The sequence below is a fragment of the Urocitellus parryii genome, chromosome 13 (genome assembly GCF_045843805.1).
Source record: "Urocitellus parryii isolate mUroPar1 chromosome 13, mUroPar1.hap1, whole genome shotgun sequence".
Lineage (NCBI taxonomy): Eukaryota > Metazoa > Chordata > Mammalia > Rodentia > Sciuridae > Urocitellus > Urocitellus parryii.
The window spans coordinates 56,316,872-56,340,193 of NC_135543.1; the positions used below are offsets into that span (position 1 = coordinate 56,316,872).

The window sequence follows — 23,322 nt, forward strand, 5'->3', positions numbered from 1 at the left end:
TATAATGAAACCCTCAAGGAAGGCCAATTTTGCTGAGAGCCACAGCCGAGTCTGTATGGCCCCTGGCATTTTGCCAACAGTATTGATTGACAGGCAAGGCGTTAATATCCGCCTCTGCCGCTACTTTTGAGTTCTAGCGCTAATTTTGAGTTCTCGCGCTATTTTTAGTTCTCACGGGGATTCCCCGGGAGTTCCCATTGGTTGTCGAAGTGCAGGAGGAGGGTTTTCCCGGATAGTTATTTCCGGCTGGGGCTTGCTGGAGGAGCCTCGTGGCTTTTCGGGAGGATTCCCCGGGAGCGTGTGTGAGGTTTGTTTCTTGCAGTAAAAAAATAAAGTCTGTTCTTGCTTCGGTGGCTTGATTTGTGCCCAGCCAGACTGCGGCATTTGGCGGCCCGGACGGGGACGTCTGAAGCTTCGGGGTAAGTGAAATTGCTTACCCCTAAGGGAAGGCAAGAGAATGGGTGACCATTTTAAAAAACAATATGTTCTTGCTTTGATTTGTTTTGGTTTTGTTTCAAGCTGCCTATCCCTAGAATTTCCTCAGGCAGACTGGGAAAAATGGTTGGCTCAAGGTTTGAAGTTGTTTGCCCCTGAGGAAGAGATAGAAATAGACCACAAATGCACATGTCCAGAAAATAGGAAAATTGATACAACGATTTTTTGTTCCATTTTTGTTTCATTCTGTTTCGGTCTTGTTTTGTGTTATCTTTTTGGGTTGCGTTATCTTTGTAACAGATTAGAAATTAGTAAAAAACAAACTGAAAGAGTGTTAAATAAATTGTTAGAGGTTCAAACCATGGAGAAAGACAATTTAGATCAAGCAAAAGAGAAGGTCTCTCAAGCTAGTCAGACAGAGGAAGAAAATTTAAAGGAAGAAAGCTTAGAGGAGAAACAGCTATCAGGGGGGAAGCAACAACAGGAGGCTGCTACTAACACCGATCTATCACCAGAGGGCGTAATTCAGCCAACAGCTCCACCTATGGAGATAGCTGAGTGGCCCTCAACCCCCTCAACCCCCGTAGTTGATAGATGGGATCCTGAGACAGGACCTCAAAGATTAGCATGCCCTGTACTTGAGCAGGCAGGAGGGCAGCGAATTCACCGTGAGTTAGAGTTCAAAACAGTGAAGCAATTAAAGGAGGCTGTAACAACCTATGGTCCTCATGCACCCTTCACTGTAAGCATGGTCGAATCCATTACTAACTTGGACATGACTCCAGCAGATTGGGCTAGCATGTGTAGATCTGTGCTAAATGGAGGACAATATTTGTTATGGAAGGTTGCCAATGAGGAATTTTGCAGGGAGACAGCTAGACGAAATGCAGCAGCCGGTTACCCTCAAAGAAGTCTAGAGATGTTGCTAGGAAAAGGACCTTATGAGGGTCAGCGGCAACAAATTCAATATGATCCTGCTGTATATGCACAGATTGCTGCAGACGCAGTTAGGGCATGGAAGACTTTACAAGGACAGGGAGATTTACAAGGTCAGCTATCTAAGGTAATACAGAGACCTAATGAACCTTACGCTGACTTTGTAGATAGGCTTATTCAAACAGCCTCCAAAATTTTTGGTGACACAGAACAAGCAATGCCATTTATAAAACAACTGGCTTATGACCAAGCAAATCGTTGCTGCAGAGAGGTCATTAGACCATGGAAACATGAAGATTTAAACACATATATTAAATTATGTAGAGACATTAATGAACAAGGACAAGTCTTGGCAGCAGTACAACAGGCTTTAGATGCCAGGCCAAAAACATGCTACAATTGTGAACAAACAGGACATTTTAAAAGGAGTTGCCCCATAGGAGGAAGGTATAACAAAGTTAGGTATCAAAGGAATAGAACACCAGATATTTGCCCACGATGCCGTAGAGGGAGACACTGGGCTAATGAATGCCGTTCTCAAACCACCATAGAGGGTACTCCATTATCAAAAAATGGACAAGGACCAGGTGGTTACCCACGATATCGTGGAGAAAGGCATCAGGCTCCATTGCCAAAAAACGGACAGGGGGGCCCAATGCTCCGGGGCCCACGACCACAAATGTACGGGGCACTGGAGGAACCCAGAAAAACCATGGAGGAACCCAGCAACCCCATCAGGGTAGTACCCAGGACACATTATCCATCCGATCTCTCATCAGACGAACCAGAGGGAGCGCAGGGTTGGACATCTGCGCCTCCGCCAGAGCAGTACTAACTCCAGAGATGGGAGTTCAAATCATTCCCACAGGAGTAAAAGGACCTCTTCCCAAAGGAACAGTAGGCTTATTGTTAGGACGTAGTTCTTCTACGCTAAAAGGACTTATGATAAGTCCCGGGGTAATTGATCCCGATTATGAAGGTGAAATAAAAATTATAGCTAGTTCTCCAAAGGGTATATCAGTAATTTCACCAGGAGATAGAATAGCACAGTTATTAATAATATCCAGCCTACATGATAAATTTTCCAGTACTACTATGGAAAGAGGTTCCAGGGGTTTAGGCTCCACAGGTGTAGATTGGGCTATGCTGTCTTTGAATTTAGATTCTCGCCCAATGCTAAAACTAAATATTCAAGGACATGAATTTAATGGGCTACTGGATACAGGTGCAGACCTTAGCATCATATCTCGTCAAGAATGGCCAAAACATTGGCCATTACAACAAGCCACTCAAACGCTTCGAGGCCTAGGAGTGGCAACTAATCCCCATAGAAGTGCAATGGTCTTAGATTGGAAGGATCCTGAAGGATGTGAAGGAACTATACAGCCATATGTATTGGATCATCTTCCCGTAAATTTATGGGGACGAGATGTCTTAGATCAATTAGGTTTGACATTAACAAATAATATCAATCAAAATGCACCCACTATTATGGCTAGACAAGGTTTTAGGAAAGGAAAAAGATTAGAAAAACAAGAACAAGGTATAGCAGCACCAATACAAATAGATCAAAGAATAAATAGACATGGACTGGGTTTTCAGAAGGGGTCACTGAGGCAATAAAAATCACTTGGAAATCAGATAGACCAGTATGGGTTTCTCAGTGGCCCCTGACTAAAGAAAAGATACAAGCAGCCCATGACCTGGTCAAACAACAATTAGCAGAGGGACATATACAACCTTCTGTATCTCCCTATAATACTCCCATTTTTGTCATTAAAAAGAAATCTGGTAAATGGAGATTATTACAAGATTTAAGAGCCATTAATAATGAGATGGTTATTATGGGACCTGCTCAATCAGGGATTCCTCAATTGTCTGCTTTACCAAAAACCTGGTATGTTTTAGCTATAGATATTAAAGATTGTTTCTTTTCAATTCCAATTCATCCTGAGGATAGTCCACATTTTGCATTTACTATCCCTGCACTGAATCATGAAGGTCCTGATCAGAGATATGAATGGAAAGTGCTCCCTCAAGGGATGGCTAACAGCCCAACTATGTGTCAAATTTATGTTAATAAAGCAATCCAGCCACTTAGAAATCAAAATCCTGAACTACAAATATTTCACTATATGGATGATGTATTGTTAGCACACAAAGATAAAAACACATTGTTGGAATGTTATGCCACACTTACAAATTTGTTAAAAAATTATAATCTAGAGATAGCAATAGATAAAGTACAATTAAATTTTCCAATTAATTATTTAGGAGTTCTATTATCCTCAACCATGGTCCGTCCACCTAAAATTCAAATACGAGTAGATCAACTCAAATCACTTAATGACTTTCAAAAGTTGTTGGGAGATATAAATTGGATAAGGCCTTATCTAGGCATACCAACAGGAGAGTTGGGACCTTTATTTGATATCCTAAAAGGTCCATCAGATCCAAATTCACCCCGCATATTAACTCCTGAAGCAAGAAAGGCATTAAAAATTATTGAAACATATATGGAAAATATGCATTTGGACAGAATTGATATAAGTTTGCCTTTATTATTTATTGTAATACCAACAAAAAATATTCCTACAGGAGTATTTTGGCAAGAAGGTCCATTATTGTGGATACATTTATCTTACTCTCCTAACACTATTCTTACTAGGTATCCTGAGGCTGTAGGACAATTAATACTGAAAGGAATAAAAGCAGCAAAGGGAGTGTTTGGAATTTCTCCCAATAAAATTATTACTCCATATACTATGGAGCAAATTGATGAGTTAGCTAATGAGTTAAATACATGGGCAATAATCATGTGTAAATCAAATGTTTCATTTGATAATCATTTACCATCTAATCCTTTGTTGTCTTTTTGGTCTAAGCATCCTGTAGTTTTTCCTAAAATGACAAGAAAAACACCTATCGTGAATGCTCCAAATATATTCACTGATGGGTCTAATAATGGTACAGCAGCAGTAGTTACCCCTGATCAAACTTTTACATTTTTAGTTCCCAAACAATCAGCTCAAAAGGTAGAGCTCAATGCAGTTTTACAAGCTTTTGTGATGTTTAAAGATTCTGTATTTAATTTATTTTCTGATAGTCAGTATATAGTTAATGCTATAATATCCCTTGAAGATGCTGGTAGGATTTCCCCTTCCTCTACTGTTTTCTCTTTGTTTTCCACTATACAAAGTCTAATCTGGGATAGAAAAGATCCATTCTTTATAGGACATATCAGGGCACATACAGGATTGCCTGGAGCCCTTAGTTTGGGCAATGATTTAGCAGATAAAACTACACATGATATACATATTTTTTCTACTGTAGAAGAAGCTACAAATTTTCATAAAAGGTTTCATGTTAATGCTAATACTTTACAAAAGCGTTTTAAATTAACTAAGGAACAAGCCAGGCATATAATAAAACAATGTCAAAATTGTGTGACCTTTTTACCACAAGTTAATCTTGGAGTCAATCCTAGAGGACTGATACCTAACCATATTTGGCAGATGGACGTCACACACTTGCCAGAATTTGGAAAATTAAAATATTTACATGTTACAGTTGATACTTCTTCCGGATTTTTGATGGGCTCCCTTCATGCCGGAGAAAAAACTAAAGATGTTATAGCTCATTGCTTACAAAATTTTGCCACTGTGGGTGTTCCTAAACAGTTAAAAACTGATAATGGTCCTGGTTACACTTCTAACTCTTTTAAACAATTTTGCTCATCTTTTGGTATTACTCATATAACAGGAATCCCATACAATCCACAGGGACAAGGCATAGTTGAAAGAGCTCATCAAACTATTAAAACGTACTTATTAAAGCAAAAAGAGGGAATTGGAAAGGGGTATATATCCCCCAAAGATAAACTTAAAATAACCCTTTTTACTCTAAACTTTCTAAATTTGGATTCATCAGGACTTAGTGCTGCGGAAAGACATATGTATCCGAAAAATGTACATAAGCCTAAGGTACTTTGGAAAGATATTCTAACAGGACAATGGAAAGGTCCCGACCCAGTTATTGTCTGGAGTCGGGGTTCCGTTTGTGTGTTCCCACAGGGAGAACAGCAGCCGATTTGGATTCCAGAGAGGTTAACCAAAACAATTTCTACAGAAAAAGAAGATGATTTGACTGAAATCCATAACAGCTGATATCCAGAGCTCCAGCTTGGCTATTCTTACATCTGCGACAGTGATTAACCACGGTGCCTTTTTTCAATATCTATTTTATTATTGCATTTTTCCCACATCATAAAGTTCTATTTTATTTTTTGAGCTCATACAAACCTAGGTTAATGTTTTTCTGATCAGTTTTGTTTTTTGACTGTGTTTTATTTTTTGACTGTGGAGTTTTTAAACATTGCAATGGAGATTTCACCTAGGTAAAGCTACAAGGCCTTTATTATTGTCTTATATGTTGTATGTTATGTGCGCACACTTCTGTTTTGTGTTGTATGTCTGTATGTGTGTATGTCCATATATCTTATATGAGGAGCGCTCATGAATAAATGGATCCGAATTTTTTTTTATTCACGTGATTTTAATGGTTTAATTTAGATTGGGTAAACAGCTGTTGAAAATTGTTTTAATATGTGAACAAATAAGGGGGTTAACAGATCTGTTTGTTTGCTTTCACCTTTCCTTCTCATTATATTTAATAATTCTGTTCAGGATAATGTAAATTGTTCAAAAAATTGTTTTCTTAATGCCTGTTGGAATGTTACATAATTTTTTTCCTAGCATCATTGCCAGAATTCCTATCTTCATCCCAGTGCCGGTGAAGACAAAGATAAAACCATACTACAGCTTCTTCAGTAGCTATCACAACAAACTGTATAAACTGATGCATCAGTGAATAATAACTCAACAAGTAATGCTCAATCAAGGAGTAGATTTACTTTGGGAGGAAATGGACATATTGACAGATTCCTCTACTTTGAACTGCTTGCAGAACTTGCCTGGACTATGTATCACTTGTATGCATTGTGAACTATCTGTTGGTGCAGCGAATTGTGGTAATGCTGGCATCTTTGCTGATGGTGTCACCGGTGGTACAATTTTTCAAAGGAGCCCTCAATTGGCTTGGTGTCATGGCATTTTTCATCCTCCTCCCTTCTACTAGTGATGGTCTAAAATTTGGGGGCCAACAGAGGTGAGGCAAAGAACCTCACCCCCCCATTGGCACCAAGGACAAGTTTGGGGGCCAACAGAGGTGAGGCAAAGAACCTCACCCCCCCACTGGTGCAAAGGCCTATCCACAAGTATGGCTGTATGCTGGACCGGTAGTCAGTGACGGGTATGATCCGATTGCAGTGGTACCAACCTAAGACAGGAGGCTGACGCCTAGAGGTCAGTTCATCCGATGACGGGTAAGGACCATATGTTGAATTGGACTACCTAACAGGCACGGTCCCTAAGCCACATTACTTGTTGTTTATTTAAACAGAAGGGGGGAGATGCTGAGAGCCACAGCCGAGTCTGTATGGCCCCTGGCATTTTGCCAACAGTATTGATTGACAGGCAAGGCGTTAATATCCGCCTCTGCCGCTACTTTTGAGTTCTAGCGCTAATTTTGAGTTCTCGCGCTATTTTTAGTTCTCACGGGGATTCCCCGGGAGTTCCCATTGGTTGTCGAAGTGCAGGAGGAGGGTTTTCCCGGATAGTTATTTCCGGCTGGGGCTTGCTGGAGGAGCCTCGTGGCTTTTCGGGAGGATTCCCCGGGAGCGTGTGTGAGGTTTGTTTCTTGCAGTAAAAAAATAAAGTCTGTTCTTGCTTCGGTGGCTTGATTTGTGCCCAGCCAGACTGCGGCACAATTTTATAAAAGAAAGAATTTTATTGAGTTCACTGTTGAGAGATGAAGGTCCCCAAATCAGGTGGCCTCATTATTCTGTCCTGTGGCAAGGGCCTAATGGCATCATAGAGGGAGCACATGGAAGATTGAGACATAGCATGACCTAATGGGAAACCAGGGAGTAATTCAGGGATTAAGCTTGCTCTTTTGTCAACTCACTTTTTTGAGAGTCAGGGGTCCCCCAAGAGCTACCTTCATCACTTCAGAGGGTAGCTCCCCTAGTGATCTACCCTTAAGCCCCACCTCTAAGTATTCTATACCCTCTCTCAACACTGCCCCCCAGAGACCAAGCTCCCAACATATGTTCAAGCCATAGATTATCATGAAAGATGGGTCCATAGTGAAACATTTGGTGTTAGAGACCCAACTTGATATAGAGGCCTGCTGTGAGAGGAGAACAGAGCTAGGGGTCTTACACATAGGTGAGGGCAGCCTTTTGAAGCAATGTGCCATTCTGAATGTGCAGGATTAGCTCAGCCTTTAATGATCCATAGGGATACTAAAGGAGAGAATAGATTCCACATACAATCCTCACATGGAATGAGGCATAAACATACCTATTTAGATACTGTGACAAGGAAAACTTTTCCTCTTCTAACTATGAGGTTCAGTGCTTGGGGGCCTGCAAACCAACCGACAAAGAGATTCATTAATGGAAGAAAAAGCAAAGTTGCTTCCCCCATGCATGGGCAAGAAGCCCCTAATAATGACAAACTTGCTAAATAACTAGAGGTAAATATTTATATACTAAATTTAACAAAAAAGAGAGTTATAATCAAGTAATCCAACAGAATCTTCCATACACTGGGAAAGGGTAGAAGGCTCTTTTGGATTATTTGATATTAATGGGAATGGGCAGTCTATCTCCATGGCAGCTTAATTAGCAGGAAATACCTTATAAGGGGCTTAGTGGCCACTGTAGTTTTGGGCTAGCTTTGCTTTAGTCAAACAAGGGACATCAAGAGAAGATTTCTTTCTTTATCTTCTTTAGCTCAAATGTTTTAACTTTAAAATAACTTTTATACCAACTCTGGGGGTCTGAGTGGGTTCCTACATTTTCTCTATCTGAAATTTTTCTGGAAGTTTCACCAAATAAAAGTAGCAACAGCAGCTGGGTTATTGCTGTGGAGAGCCATTAGAATTAAAAATAGCAAGGAAATAGATCTATAAAAAAGAAGAATTTATACTAGAAGGAGGAAACAAAACGTAAAGGTTAATGGTTGGAGCAGACTGGACAGTTCCTGAGTGCAGAGGGCAGCTAGTTGAGAAAACTGCCAGTTGCTGGGTTTGAAGGATCTTTGGTGATGGTGGCAAGTGCAGTGTCCTAGTCATGATTCTCTCCTGGAGCACAGCATGGAGGAAACAGGTGTTCCAGTGAACTTTCTAGTTGTACATCCTATTCTAATGATGGATCCTTTGAAGTTCTGTTGAGTTGTCCAGCTTCTGCTCACAGGGTTTTGGAAAAAATGAAAGTTTTAATTGTCAGTGATCCCAAATCAGTAAGGTGTGAGGAAAATTGGAAATGTTACTGACAAAATGCCCAAGATAGCAAGAACCAGTCTAAAAATAGGTGAGAAATATCTCAAAGACAATGAATAGTACTGGAATCTGAGAACCCACAGTGGTAAGTTGTTTTCCATTGAAATTTCTCACCACAGTCACTTCATTTCTGATCATACAAAATAAGTCAAGTCCAATTAAATTTGACTGAATAAAACATATAAATGCAGCAAGATAATTCTCCACATGGACCTTCTAAAATTTGCTTCGTTGGGACTTTTTACAAGAAATCTCAGATGGTATGCGTTTTAGTTTTTTTAAATTGGTTCATTATAATTACGTATAATAGTGGTATTCATTATGACATATTTGTACACACACATAATTTGGCCAATTTTATTCCCCAATACCTTTCCCTTCCCTTCATTCCTCCCTCCCTCTGGTCCCTTTCCTCTATTCTACTTTATTCTACTCATATCTGTTCCAATTTTCGTAAGATTCCCCTCCCAACTCTTTCTTTTCCTTTTTCCTTTCTATCTTCTTTATATGAGATAAAACATACAACCCTTATCTTCTGAGCCTGGTTTATTTCATTTAACATAATGTATTTGAGTTCCATCCATTTTCCTGAGGCTGGAGTTGTGGCTCAGCGGTAGAGAGTGCTCACCTAGCACATGCAGGGTGCTGGGTTTGATCCTCAGCACCACATAGAATAAAAAATTAAATACAGATATTGTGTCCAACTACAACTAAAAAAAATTCTTAAAAAAACTTAGCCCTTTTAATATTGAGAAAATTTGGTTCCCTTAAATGTTCCAGTAAAGACAACACAAGAAGTTTATTTGACCAAAGAATCTCTTTTCTTGGTTATCACTAAAAAGGTAAAAGAAACCAATAATCTAAGAGACAAAAGCGAGGGTCAGTGGCAATGCCTATAATCCCAGGGGCTTGGGAGACTGAGACAGGAACATCTAGAGTTCAAAGCCAGCCTCAGCAATGGCAAGGTACTAAGCAGCACAGTGAGACCCTGTCTCTAAATAAAATACAAAATAGGGCTGGGGATGTGGCTCTGTGGTCAAGTGTCCCTGAGTTCAATTCCTGGTACCCCCCCTCCCCCAAAAAAAGAAGGAAAAGAAGAGAGGGAATCACATTCATTTTACATCTATGTACTGGCAAGATTATAGCTTATTTTTAAAAGAACTTTTAAAATAAGTTCACTCAGATTTCAGCCAGCGGGACCATATAATATATGATCACTTTTCCCTACACCTATTGTAAATTTCTGTATCCATTTGGGTTTTTCCTATTCCCGGTCTCTTCTCACCTAACCTTTAAAAAAATCAAAATTCTATTTTCTGACAAATTTATTTGTTTTCCTTTAACAAAACATGTCCTTCATTCTGTGTATATTTTTCATTCAAAACAGTTTCCCATCGCTCTTTATTTTTCTAGTACTTTTACTTACATACATTGATTATAATTTTACCAATAGTAATCTGTGGTGTCCACAATGCCTGGGATCCTGAATTCTCGGGAGACTGAGGCAGGAGGATTGAAAGTTCCAGGCCAGCCTGTCCAAACACCACAACAAAACAACCCTTATCAACCTTTATTTTACAAAGCAAATCAGAAAGGAGACAACTGTGAGGCATTTTCACATTCCAGCATTCTGTACATATGAGGAAATTTTATGAATATACTTCACATATAATCTTATGAATATATCTTCACATCCCCTTGGAGCTACATGCTTGTTCATAGTTTAAAAAAACAAAGTTTAATGTGGCCAAAGAACATGCTTATTATATAGGGCCAAATATATTTAGTCTTTTTGCAAGGATAATAAGCCAAAAATATATTTTAAAAATGGTAAATACTTCAGTATTTTACTTAGAAATAAACAAGATACTTAATGATTATCTTTGGCTTAACTTTCACGTTGAAAGTTAACAAAATAATTTTCAGAAATATTTTTAGGGAATGATTGTTGAAATAAAGGTTCTCGGCAGAATGACTTAATTTGATTAAAATTAAGTTCATTGGTTTTATAATCATAAAGTCTTGTAAATATAGCTTTAGCTTATTTAACTAGTAAGCTTAAGTTGCTGGTGATTCAGAAGATGGATGTTTCTTTTAATTAAACCAACAGTATTAAACTAGTCAACCAAAGATTTGGGACCTTGGTTTGATCCTCAGTACTGCACAAAAATTAAAAAAAAAATAGTCACAACACCCAGAAGTAGGAAAATATCACATACACATAATATTCATAGATATTTATGTGCCTTACGTGCACACAGATGCAAATAGAGTTCTACAGCTTTTATTCTAAAATTTTAGCCATAAGTCGGGCATTAACACAGTTGCTTCTTGTCTTGCCTCACTTATATTTTTATCTAAATTGTGCTTCTGGCAGATGAAATAAATTGTTACTTGCTCAATATGAGGGCCAAAGCTTTTACCAATTTTTGTGGAGGATACTTTTGTGATTTTCTCTTATCCTGACATGTAATTTCATCGAGGCTGTGGACTACATTTTATTTTCCATTAGAGTTTTTTCCAGCTTCAGTTGGTTACTGTTTGGGTTCCTGAGTCCCTTAAGAACCCCTGAAGTGGAACAAGGGAGACTGTGATGACCAGTAGAGTGTTGAAGGGCTGGATGAGGAGGGAGAAGACTAGGGGATCCAGCTTGGAAGGTTTTAGTTATCTTGTCTAAGCACCAAAGTTCTGAATTTCTAAAGTTCTAAGTATGCTGGAGCTGGTTATAATGAAGAGGCATACAGTAAGCAGGAATTTAAAGGAAGGGGGGGTTGCTTAGTCAACTGAGAGTTTCCCTGCGAAGAACATGATCAAGCAAGCAGAGTATAGAGTCCTGGAAATCAAAGCCTAGACTAGGAACTCCCAGTCCAAGAAGTCCTTGACACATTAAGAAGCCTGGGATTCTAACCCAGCTACACAGAGTGTACCCATTCAAAGGTCTTAAACCATAGGTCTTTCTGTGGCTTACCCATCACTGCAAAAGGTGACCCCAGAGGTGCTCAAGATACAGCCCCATACCTGTAGATAGCCCAGAGGGAAGATAGCAGGCACTCCTATTGCCAGAGGCAGAATACACAAAGGCAATTGGGAAAAAGACAATGTGGTACTTTCTAAGTTGAGATTCTTTATCTTAACTTGGATGAACCCTGTGACAGTGGCCATGTTTAGTAGGATGCCAGCTAAAAATGGGGTGTTTAGGCCATCCACATTTCTGCCCTGCAACTATGACTTCTTTCTCTAGTCAATGGCTATCTCACTGGCCAGCTCATACAATGGTGTTCAAAACTGTGTTCATCTTTAGAAATACACACCTGCATGTTATTTCAAGTTGCCCTTCTCACAAGCTTATAGCCAGTTATCATTCTCCACTGCTTGTATTCTTCCCATGTGCCTGTTTACCCTTCATGACACTGAAAGGTCTTCTTTGAAAAACAAACAAAAAACCCAAACAAGAACACCCAGTTTTTCATGTGACAGTCATTCCCCATTGTATTTATCATCCTCTGTCACACTGAGCTTGTCAGCTTTCATCTTGATGTCACTATAGCATAGAATTTGGGCCCCAAGGGAGAGCTGCCTGATAAGAGGGACAGTAGCTACTGCTTCCTTTGATGTACATGCTTCCCTTCCAGTAATGTAGCAGGATGTCAAGGTTGACTTTGAAGGGGCTGCAGGACCCTGTCTGGAGGTAGATTGTTGATGGAAGCATCTCCTTCCTTAGGGTCAATGACCCACCTCATGGCTGGCTGGAGGATAGTCCAGTGTAGGCTTTTATAATAAAGATTCTCTATGTCTAAGCACCTCAGAAATAAGATTTTTGTTTTTGTTGCTTCTTTTAATTTTAGGAAGAAAGTTGTGGGTTGTTGACTTTATGGTGGCATAAGACAGCTACTAGGAGGTTTTGTTCTCTGAAAAGTGAAATGGCCAAGTCCTAATCCAAGGTCTTCAACATTAGGGGAGACTTAGTAAGAAGGATGAAAAGAAAAGGGAAAAGGCCACAGAAAATTGATTTTGAAAGGAAAATGTTCAAAGTGTTTTTGGAAGTTTTTTTTTTTTTTTTTTAAAGATCTGTATGGCTAGAAGCATCTATTCTTATTAGGAGGTGAGTTTGGAAGAGGAAGGATACAAGGCATAGGAGGCAGGTTTGCAGTTTTTGGTGATCTGAGGACAGCTGTTTTCTTAGCAATTTGGGGCAGAAGCCTTCTGCCTGAGAAGATGAGTGATTTGGAGGACTTGTTATGGGGACTTCTGATTCCTGGAACTGTAGACAAGAGAGTAGATCTAATAGTCCCTCAGCTGACAGGAAGTGCATCTGACAGTTCCTTAGGAAGTGGATCTAGCAGTCCCTCAATCAACAGGAAGTGGACCTAGCAGGTCCTCAGCCTACAGGAAGTACATCTGATAGTTCCTTAGGAAGTGGATCTGGAAGTTCCTCAATCAACAGGAAGTGGACCTAGCAGTCTATCCACCTACAGGAAGTGCATCTAACAATTCCTCAGGAAGTGAATCTAGCAATCCTTCAGTCAACAAAAAGTAGACCTAGCAGTCCCTCATCCTATAAGAAGGGCATTCGACAGTTCCTCAGGAAGTGGATCGAGCATTCTCTCAGCTCACAGGAAGTGCACCTGATAGTTCCTCAGGAAGTAGATCTGTCAGTCCCCTACTTGACAGGAAGTGAATCTAGCAGTTCTTCAGGAGTATGTACTATTCTTTGTGTGATTGCAGGGTACCTTATCTGCTGGGACCAGACATGCACAATTTACATAAAAGTGTTAAAAATCTGTTGGTGTACAAATACACTGACAAATAGAGGAGTTTCACTGCCATCATTTTTCTTTTTTTCTAAGGATCATCATGTAGATTGATGTCCACATGGCTAGGATGGTATGCTTAGATTAATTTTATGAAAATTTGAGCAACTTTCAAATTAATGACCCATGTACTGAAATAGTTGTATTCATTGAGTATCCCTTATCCAAAATACTTGGACTTATGGATTTTTTAGATTTTGGAATATTTTCATATTTATAATGAGATCTCTTGGGGATCAGATGCAAGCCTGAACATGGGATTCATTTATGTCTTATAATAAATCTTATACATATAGCCTGAAAGTAATTTTTGTACAATACATTTTTTTAGCATGCATATGTTGTGAAATATGATCACATGAGGTGTATAATTTTCTACCTGTGTTGTCATGTCTGCTCTCAGAAATATTTAGATTTTCAAATCAGGGTGTTCAACCTGTATATATTTATGTTTAATTAGAAGAGGAGCAGTATTCACTTTTGCTTAGATTTTCTTGATAAGGAAAAAAACAGCCTTTTGACTTCCAATGCAGTCCTTTTAATTTAGTCAAATTGCAGAAATTTTTCCAGATGTTTATGAACTTCAGGGATGTCTAAAATGATTGTTCTTTGTCCAGTAAAATTTTTTATACAGTAAAAGTTTGTTTCAGAGGTGAGGTAGGAAGGTAGAGTAGTATGATTCTGCTGCAGAAGTTAAAATCTCAAGTGAATAGTCTTTATGTGTTCACATTTTTATTAATTTTAAATTAATAACTTTTAAATAGATTAAATTTAATGATGCCAAGAAGTATTAGTTCTGTGTGAGGCATTAACATCAGGTGCTGTTACAAGGAGTGCCCTTGCTATTGTGATAGGAGAATGATGAACATCAAAATCAGAGAATTCATTGAAGCCTCATGGAAGAAATAGCACTGAGGAATCATCTTGGAAGAAGCTAAAATTACAACAGAGGAGGTACCCCCAGTGAGCAGAAGATCAATAGGGAAGGCAGAGGTGATGAGAAGACCTAGAGAGGCCTAGCTTAGTGGCCTATACCTGGGCTTTGAACTGGCCAACCTTTTGCATTCTCCTTCTATCACTCTTTATCCACGTTCCCACCAGTCCTCCCACCCATGAAATGGAGAAAACACCTCCCACCCTCAGAACATTTGTGAGTATTCAGTGGAAAGATGTGTGGCATGTATGTACTCAACAAATGTTATTTTCCTCCATTTTCTAAAATCAGTGTGTTTTCTAGTTTCTTAGAAATGATGAGAATTGAATCAGTGAAATAGTTTATAGAGTTTAGCATTATATATTAACATTAAGAAAAAAAGAGACCGGGGCTGGGGATGTGGCTCAAGCGGTAATGCGGTAATGCCTGGCATGCGTGGGGTGCTGGGTTAGATCCTCAGCACCATATAAAATAAAAATAAAAATGTTGTGTCTACTGAAAACTGAAAAATAAATATTAAAAAATTCTCTCTCTCTCTTCTCTCTATGAAAAAAAAAAGAGAGAGAGACCATAGTTTTGTCAGAAGCTATGCAGAACATTTTGAATGCTAAACATCAGGAATACATTAAATTATTAGTGGCCTCCAAATTAGTAATGGGATTTTACTGTGCTTCATTGACATTAAAATGAATTTTTACTTGTTCTTTGGTTGTAACCCACTTCCATTCCTAATTATATTCTTCTCAGGCTCACCTAAGTGTGAGTTTATAATCATTGGATACCAATAATAGGGCACAATTCCTTGAAAGTATTAGGATATGGCCTGAAGACCATTAGCAATGAAGACTAAGGTATTTATACTAGTTTTGTGTGTGTGTGTGTGTGTTTTGTTGTTGTTGTTTTGCTTTTGAGCATAAAAGAGTAGGATTTATTCAAGTGAGAAGAAAAGATATAGAGCTTCTTCAAGGTGAAAGGAAACCCAACAAGGGTTGCCTTTATACTAGTTTTTATTGAATTGTATCCCTCCTTCCCCCAGAAAATCATGACATCTTCTTGTACTCCTTTTCTTTCCCTCTACCTGACTTGCTACTCTTTTACTCTACTAATTGTTGCGATAAGAAAATATTTTCCTAAAAGGAATTGCACAACATCTGTCATTCTAGCTTGTTTTCAGGTGATGCAGAAATTGGCCTGTGCTTCCCAGGTCAAATAAAATTGCCCTGTATTTAAACAGCTGTTCCATAGGCACAATGTACATCATGAAACAATGTTGTTTAGCATTTGAAATCATTGTTACTTCTTGAATTAGAAATATGAATCAGCAGAAATTGCTACCCTATGGCAGTCACAGAATCATTCACAAAGTGTGTCTATAGGGATATTATTTGTGGTAGCTAGAAAATATTACATGAGTAATGTTGCATTCCAATTAGTTGTATTAAAATATATATTATGCACAGCTCTGTATTTGGGTTTGAAAGTTTCCTTGACAACATCATTTAACTTCTTACTGTTCTTTTCATGTTGCTAGTATAAATATCTAATATGTTTTTGTTCAAAACATCAATTAGGCTTCAGCATAATCTTTATTAATACAGATCTGTTATTACAAGATGACTACTGAGCTATGATAATTTGCACAGCAGGAACAATAAAATATCTTCTTTTTTTTGGTTCTATCCCAGATTGCGTGGCTTTTTTAGTCTTTTACAAAGCATACACCCAGAAGGTTCCATGTTATCTTGCACAATTACAGTGAAATCTTTAAAGCTCTTGTAAGCAAAAGCGTTATTTTCTCCCAAGGTGAAGAAAATGGAAAGGCCCCAAATTACAGATAGATTGAAAAAGATCATAGTAGTTGCAGAACTCCACTTTTAATGTATCTATTTCTTTCTTTTCATGTAGCCAGAACTCCCCATTTTCTGCGGATTCAGAATGTAGAAGTGAACGCTGGCCAGTTTGCCACCTTCCAGTGCAGTGCCATTGGCAGGACCGTGGCTGGTGACAAGCTCTGGTTGCAGGTATAGTAACCACAATGTTAGCTGTCTGGTGAAGTTCTATCAGGGAGAAAGTATATGCCCTGGAGGGAGGAATCAGTGAAAAAGCCTCTGTCTGGACACTTGTTTCAGGACTTTCGTCTTTATCAATAAGTGGCCAGGTTTCTAGGTGTTCTGCATAAACTAGGTATTTATCTTTTCACACATCCTTTATGAATTTCTGTTTCCCCCCTTTGCTTTTGCTTAGTTGTCTCATTTGGAAGATCATATTGTCAAATTATTTCAGAACACTGTGAAGATGTTCAAAATATAGCACTTTCTCTGATTCATCCTCCTGAGCAAAATCTAGAGAATTTCACACAAACTTATACACAAGCATGTGCGTACACCAACACCCATACACACAAGCACGTGCATACAAAAAGAGTTTTTAGGCTTTTGTAATTTGAATTTTCTAGCAATTTCCCCAAACATAGAAATTAATGACATATATTTTGCTTTCAAACATGTAAAATACATATAACTCATATCTGTGTATGTGTGTATGCACACACACGCACACACACACATATATATTAACATAATTTGTGTGACTTTGTTTACAATTTTTCAAGTTCCATCTCTCATATTTTGCCTTGCAAGTAGTTTTTACATGTCTATGCCAGGTCTTAGGAATTCTGGCAGAATGAATAGATTAAAATGACTGGTTCCCTTCTATCAGAATGTTACCCCCTTCTTAAGTTCTAGGTTTTATGAGGGGTTTCCTCTACCCAGTGCCTTCCAATTACATGTTTTTCTTTTTAAATTTGTTTTTCCCTTTTAAGCATTAATCTGTGGTGTGCTCATTTCTCATCTTGACTGAACCCCTCCCCCCTTTTTCTTTCCTTGGTTTGTTTTTTGTGGGACTTTTACTTTTATTTGTCTGATTTCATGGTGCTGGAGCCTTGTTCATGGTCAGCACAATTGCTTACACTGAGCCACACCTCCAATCCATTTATTTATTTTTATTTAAATTTTGAGTTGGCTACTAAGATGAACTTTCACATTTAAAATTTTTTTTTTTTTGTAGATGTAGATGTAAAGAATTCCTTTATTTTATTTATTTTTACGGGGTGCTAAGCATTGAACCCAGTGCCTCAAACATGCTAGGCAAGCGCTCTGCCTCAGAGCCACAGAGCTAGCTTCATAACCTTCAGATTTAAACACTTCTTTACCTCCATTTCTTGCCATGTCAGCTTCTAGATCTTGTGCTGACGTTTTTCTGTAAGGATCACCTCTCTACCTCCTATCCTACTTCTCCTTTCTGCTGAGACATAATGATTGTGATGTAATACGTTTGTTTGTGTGACACTCTTATTTTAAAATACCTTATCCCTTTTAATCATTGTAATTTACATAAATGGTTGTTTTTGTTTCTCCTTTCCGTGAGGAAATGGGAGAATGGGCCCTCCCAACGTTAGCCTGCAAAGGGTTGCCAGGTTGAATACATTGGGGGAGAGGGCCTCTGCCCAGAGTGCCTCCCCCTTCTCCCTGATGTCACTGTTTATTCACATCCTGTCCCTGTTAGGGACTTGCCTAGCCAGGAAAGAGGACTGTATGAAGACAGCTGAAATTGTATGTTTCAAATTCCTCTTTAGTTTTTTCCCTCTTTCTAAAAGTTTTATAATCACTGCCTTAAAAGCTTTCTGCAGTGTGTGATTCAACTTTTCTTCTTATCTCACTTCTCAGATATTTTAAATTCTTGATGTTGGGATTGAGAATAATTTTCTCTGTTAGTGCCGTTTTGTACTAAGTGCTCTCCAGATTGACAATCTGTAGTGACCAGGGATGAGATAGACATTTTTTATTGATGTTTTACACAAAGCTTTAACCACCTTTGAAAAGTGAAGCTCTTCATTTAATCTCTGATTTATTGCTAGAACTCTTAATGTTTCTTGAAAACACAGTAAGTTTAAAAAATACATATATATATATATAGATAGATAGATATAGATATCGATGGTAATGTTTTCTGAGAGATCACAGCGTGAAGTATAATTCTTGGTCTTCATGGAGTCATCTTAGCTTTTGCCAAAATTTTACTGAGAAGTTGAGAGACAACAGTTTGCTCTTTTTGTTTTAATAAATGTCCTGGGCTTGGGAAGCTCCTGTTTAACCTTGAGCATTTATTCATGGCTACGAGTTTTTAATTATTTGCTGTTACAGTGGCAGTGGTTCTTCATTTCTAAATGCTGACTTAATTGGTCTGAATTGTTGTTCAGCATTCAAACCCAAGATTAAAAATTCACTAGTCGGAAGGAAAATGTCACATGTGTTTCAAATTGGAAAGAAAAAGATGTAAAGTACAACTGGTGCCTGTATGCCTCTACATTTCCTTGGTATCACTGGGGACTGGTTTCAGGACCCATGGTTAGGCCAACCCTCAGGTGCTCAAGTCCCATGTATACAGTGGTGTAGTGTTTACATAAAACTAGATACATCTATCTTTAGATGACATATAATACCTAATACAATGCACACATATTACATTCAAATAAGTGTTATACTGTATTGCTTTGGCAATAATGACAAGAGAAAAACAGTGTGTATATGTTCAGTTCAGGCATTTTTGTTTCCCAAATGTTTTTGATCTGTGAATGGTTGAATCTTTGAGTGCACAATATGCAGAAATGGAGGACTGCCTGTATTTGGGAGTCTCAAAGACAATTTCTTGTTGAGGATCCCAACTACTAGGTCTGTGTCTCTTTGTTCTGTTAGATTTGGACTATAGCTGGGATGAATTATTTCCCTCTTGACCTGCTAGCATCTTTATTTTTCTACTGCCCAGTCATGTCCTTCTTGTCATCAGTGACTGTGTAGTCCCTGTAGCTTTCCACGCACGTAGCCTGGTCAAGATGGGGGATGATAGGGATTGAATTTATATGACTTTGGATTTTTAAATGAAACTTAGTTTGTCCTGGATTCAGAATACTATTTGGTCTGTGAATCTTTGTGATGTTACAGTAATTTTACTGTTAAATAATTTATGTCTCCTGGTATTTTGTGTGGAGATGTTTACTTTATTAATAGCTTGTGAAAGAAGACCAGTGCCCTTCACTTACAAGGTGGTTTCTGTTAATCTGTATTTGTACTAAATGATTTCTGGTAGGGATGAAGATTTAAAGTAGACGAAGGTTTCCCAGTGCCACTCCTGCCCTTTGGCCTGCTACTTCTAGCCCTTTGACTCAGACCATTCCTTAGGGGTGGTGGAAAAAAGAAATCTACAATCATGGTCCAGGTGTCTCTAATCTAGAGGTACAAGATCTAATCTAATCTAACATCCAAAATGCTCCTGAACCTCAAACTTTTTGAGTGCTGACCCTACACCTGGAGTGGAAAGTTTCATACAATGAAACTGAATTTGATACACACAAGTATTTATTTAGTTAATTAGTGGTGCTGGGGCTCAGACTCAAGGGCATTGAGCATGTTAGCCAAGGAATCTACACTGAAACACACTTCAGCCCAATCTCTCTCTCTGTCTCTCTCTCTCTCTCTTTCTCTCTCTCTCTCTGTGTGTGTGTGTGTGTGTGTATTTTGTATGTGGTGCTATTGATTGAACCCAGGACCTCATACATGGTAGGCAAGTGCTCTACCACTGTCCTGTACACAAAATCATTTAAAATATTATATAAAATTACCTTAGGCTATATGAATGAGGTGTGTATGAAATATAAATGTATTTCATTTTTAGATTTAATTTCCATTTCCAATAACTCATTATGTATATGCAAATATTCCAAAATCCAAACTAATCTGAAATTTGAGACACTTCTTGTTGGAAGCATTTTTGTGAGGGATATTCAGCCTATAATACTCTTATGCTGTAACAGCTTTAAAAATGCTTGTCTGTATGTAGACTCACTTAGGACCTTAAAATAATTATGAAATCCAGGAAGAAAACTGAATGAGAAGAAATATTTTTATATTTTTTTGTGATTTGAGTCTCCATAAGTAAGGCAAGATTTAAAAATTCATAATACTTCCTTTATTTGAGGGACATCAATATTTTTGATTTTAGTAATTTGCAATAATTTTCATTACATACATCACCATCCTTTAAGCCCCAGTGTAGACATTTTGCATCAAGTGTCATGGATTCTCCCCATGGTGTTTTATCTATTTTATAGATGAGGAGTTTGAGATTCACAATTGTCCAGGGTCACAGAGGTAAATGATACTGTACATCCAACTCCTTGTCTCTATTTTTGCTTATCTCTGATTAATTCCACTATACTTCACTGTCTTTTCCTGTCCTGAAGGTAGATGAATGGGCAATGTGCATTTAACACTTTGCTAGAAGAAGTTAGCTATGACCAGCTTACATGATTGACATCAAGGAGCCAACCTGACCATAGAAGAAATGTTCATATGTATTACATGTACTGATCGATCCAACCTGTTTTTGGTTTGGATATTAGTTGTCCCTATCAAACTCCTGTTAATGTAAGAATATTCAGAGATGAAATGATTAGATTTATGAAAACTATACTTTAATCCATGTATCCTAGTTTGAATAGACTGACTGGGTTCTAACTATAGGATATGCCTTGGAAGGGTGCATTTTCCCTGTGCCCCCTGACCCCACTTCCTTGTTGCCAGCAGGGAAGCAACTTACCTTTGCTTCACCCTTCCCGCATGATGTGCCATCTCACCTTGGACCCAGAGCAATGGAGTACACAGACCCTGAACTGAGATTCTGGTTCTATGAGCCAAAATATAGTTTTCCTCCTCTAAGTTGTTCTTTTTCGGTGTTTTGGTCACAGAAGCACAAAAACTAACTAAAACCCTCCTATGAAAAATGATCAAGGATTTGATTGTTTGAAGTATAATATCCAGAGTCTTCACAAAATCATAAGACAAATAAATTTGGTGATGGCACCAATGGAGAAATGTTCATGACTAACAGATGTGTCCCATCTGCTTATATTTTATCCGTCTCATTTGTGGGCCACACAGGTTAGTGTCAATGTGGGAGTGGTTTGTATAGAATACAGAACAAGAAAATAAACTTAGTGTGTGTGCATCTAGCATTATACCTGAAAGGTATTTAAAAACACTTTTCAGATAATTTATGGTAAAAATACAGCATTTGTAGGACTGTTTTCATGTAGTACAAAACTTATAGGCAATGAAGTTCTATAGATCCCAACTATATGTTTTCAGATATGGCAATCTATATAGTTAAATATGGGCTCTCACAATGTGATATACCAGTTAAATGAATGTTTTAAACTCAAATAAATTCCCCAAATGTGACCACATTTCTTGTTGTTATTAATCTTCTGATCACTGGAGCCTACATTTTGGAATATCTTATAGTACGTATGTGTATTTTTACACACACACAGAGACACACACACACACACACACAAAGAGAGGGTAAAAGGAATTTTAGATTTTCTTCTTTCTATTCTTTTTGTATGCTTTAGTACTTTAAAAAATAGCTTTGTTTGCTCATGGGCAACATCTTATTTGCTTATTCTTTATGAGTCATTGACCTTTAAACCATGTATGGTTGTGTTAAAATTATTATTTCTTCAATATTTCAAATTTTACTTTTCTAAATTCATTAATTTCTCTTGAGAATTCATATATATAACATCTATTTCAGCTTTTCAGTAATAGAAGAAGATACCCAAAACTATCTACTCTAGACATTTGTACTCTGCTGATGACTTGGGCTCACTCAGTTCTAGTTCACATGGCCTATAGGCCACCCTGCCCTCCTCTTCACCTACATCTGCCCCATTTGGGTATTTTGTGGCTTCTGGACTTTGATTCATTTTTGATCATGTGGAGTCTCCTCCATTCCTTTTTTAGCTACCACATGTCACTTAGAGTGGATGGAATATGAAATGGTTCATATTCCTGGACACATGGCAGAAGGCTCAGAGGCAGTAGAGATGTCTTCTGGACAGTGGATGAGTGGGAACTTTGACAGATGTGTACATGTTAACTGAGAAATCGTTGGCAGAGGAGACCTGGAGGAGAACCATTTCCTACTTACCAAGTTTAAGTGGCTTACATTTTAACTTTATACAATTATATAACTTCTGAATTTGGAACAACCTTTAACTTTTGGAGTGGGTGGATACTGGGGATTTAATTTAGGGGCACTTTATCACTGCACCACGTTGCCAGCCATTTTTTTTTATTTTTTATTTTTGAATCTTGGATATTGCTATGTTGCTTAGACTGACTTTGAACTCACAATCCTCCTGCCTCAGCCTCCCAAGTCAATGGGATTAGAGGAATGTGCCACCACACCTGGCTGTCATGATCTTAAGATTTAATATCAATTTTATTAATACAAAAGTGTGATCCCATAAAAATTAGGAAATTTTAACACAGTCATAATCCAATTCATGAAAGTTAGTGATATGTACATGCTACATTTATGTGTATATCTATTTTTTATTGATTAAAAAATAAATAAATGACAGCAGAATGCATTGCATGTATACAGCACAATTTTTCATATCTCTGGTTGTATATAAAATATATTGATACCAATTTGTGTCTTCATACATGTACTTTGGATGATGATGTTTATCATATTCTGCCATCCTTGCTAATCCCCTGCCCCCTCCTTTTCCCTCCCACCCCTCTATAGTTGTGTATAAATATATTTTGATTTTTTACAAATTAGTAAATTTTGTTGTTTGTACATTTTTCTTCCAAGTATGTTTGAAACAATATTAATCTTTAACAGATATTCTCAGATTTTTTTTTAATATTTATTTTTTAGTTCTCGGTGGACACA

At 38.0% G+C, this 23,322-nt stretch overlaps 1 protein-coding gene across 7 annotated transcripts in view; it reads left to right on the plus strand.

Annotated features, from left to right (window-relative positions):
• The window catches only part of Ptprm (protein tyrosine phosphatase receptor type M), a 788,264-nt gene that overhangs the window by 306,828 nt on the left and 458,114 nt on the right, over nucleotides 1-23,322 (plus strand). For all 7 annotated transcript variants that reach the window (XM_077792334.1, XM_026408885.2, XM_026408886.2 and 4 more), the window contains exon 5: nucleotides 16,426-16,541. In XM_077792334.1, the coding sequence (XP_077648460.1) occupies nucleotides 16,426-16,541 (116 nt within the window). The remainder of the gene's footprint in view (nucleotides 1-16,425; nucleotides 16,542-23,322) is intronic.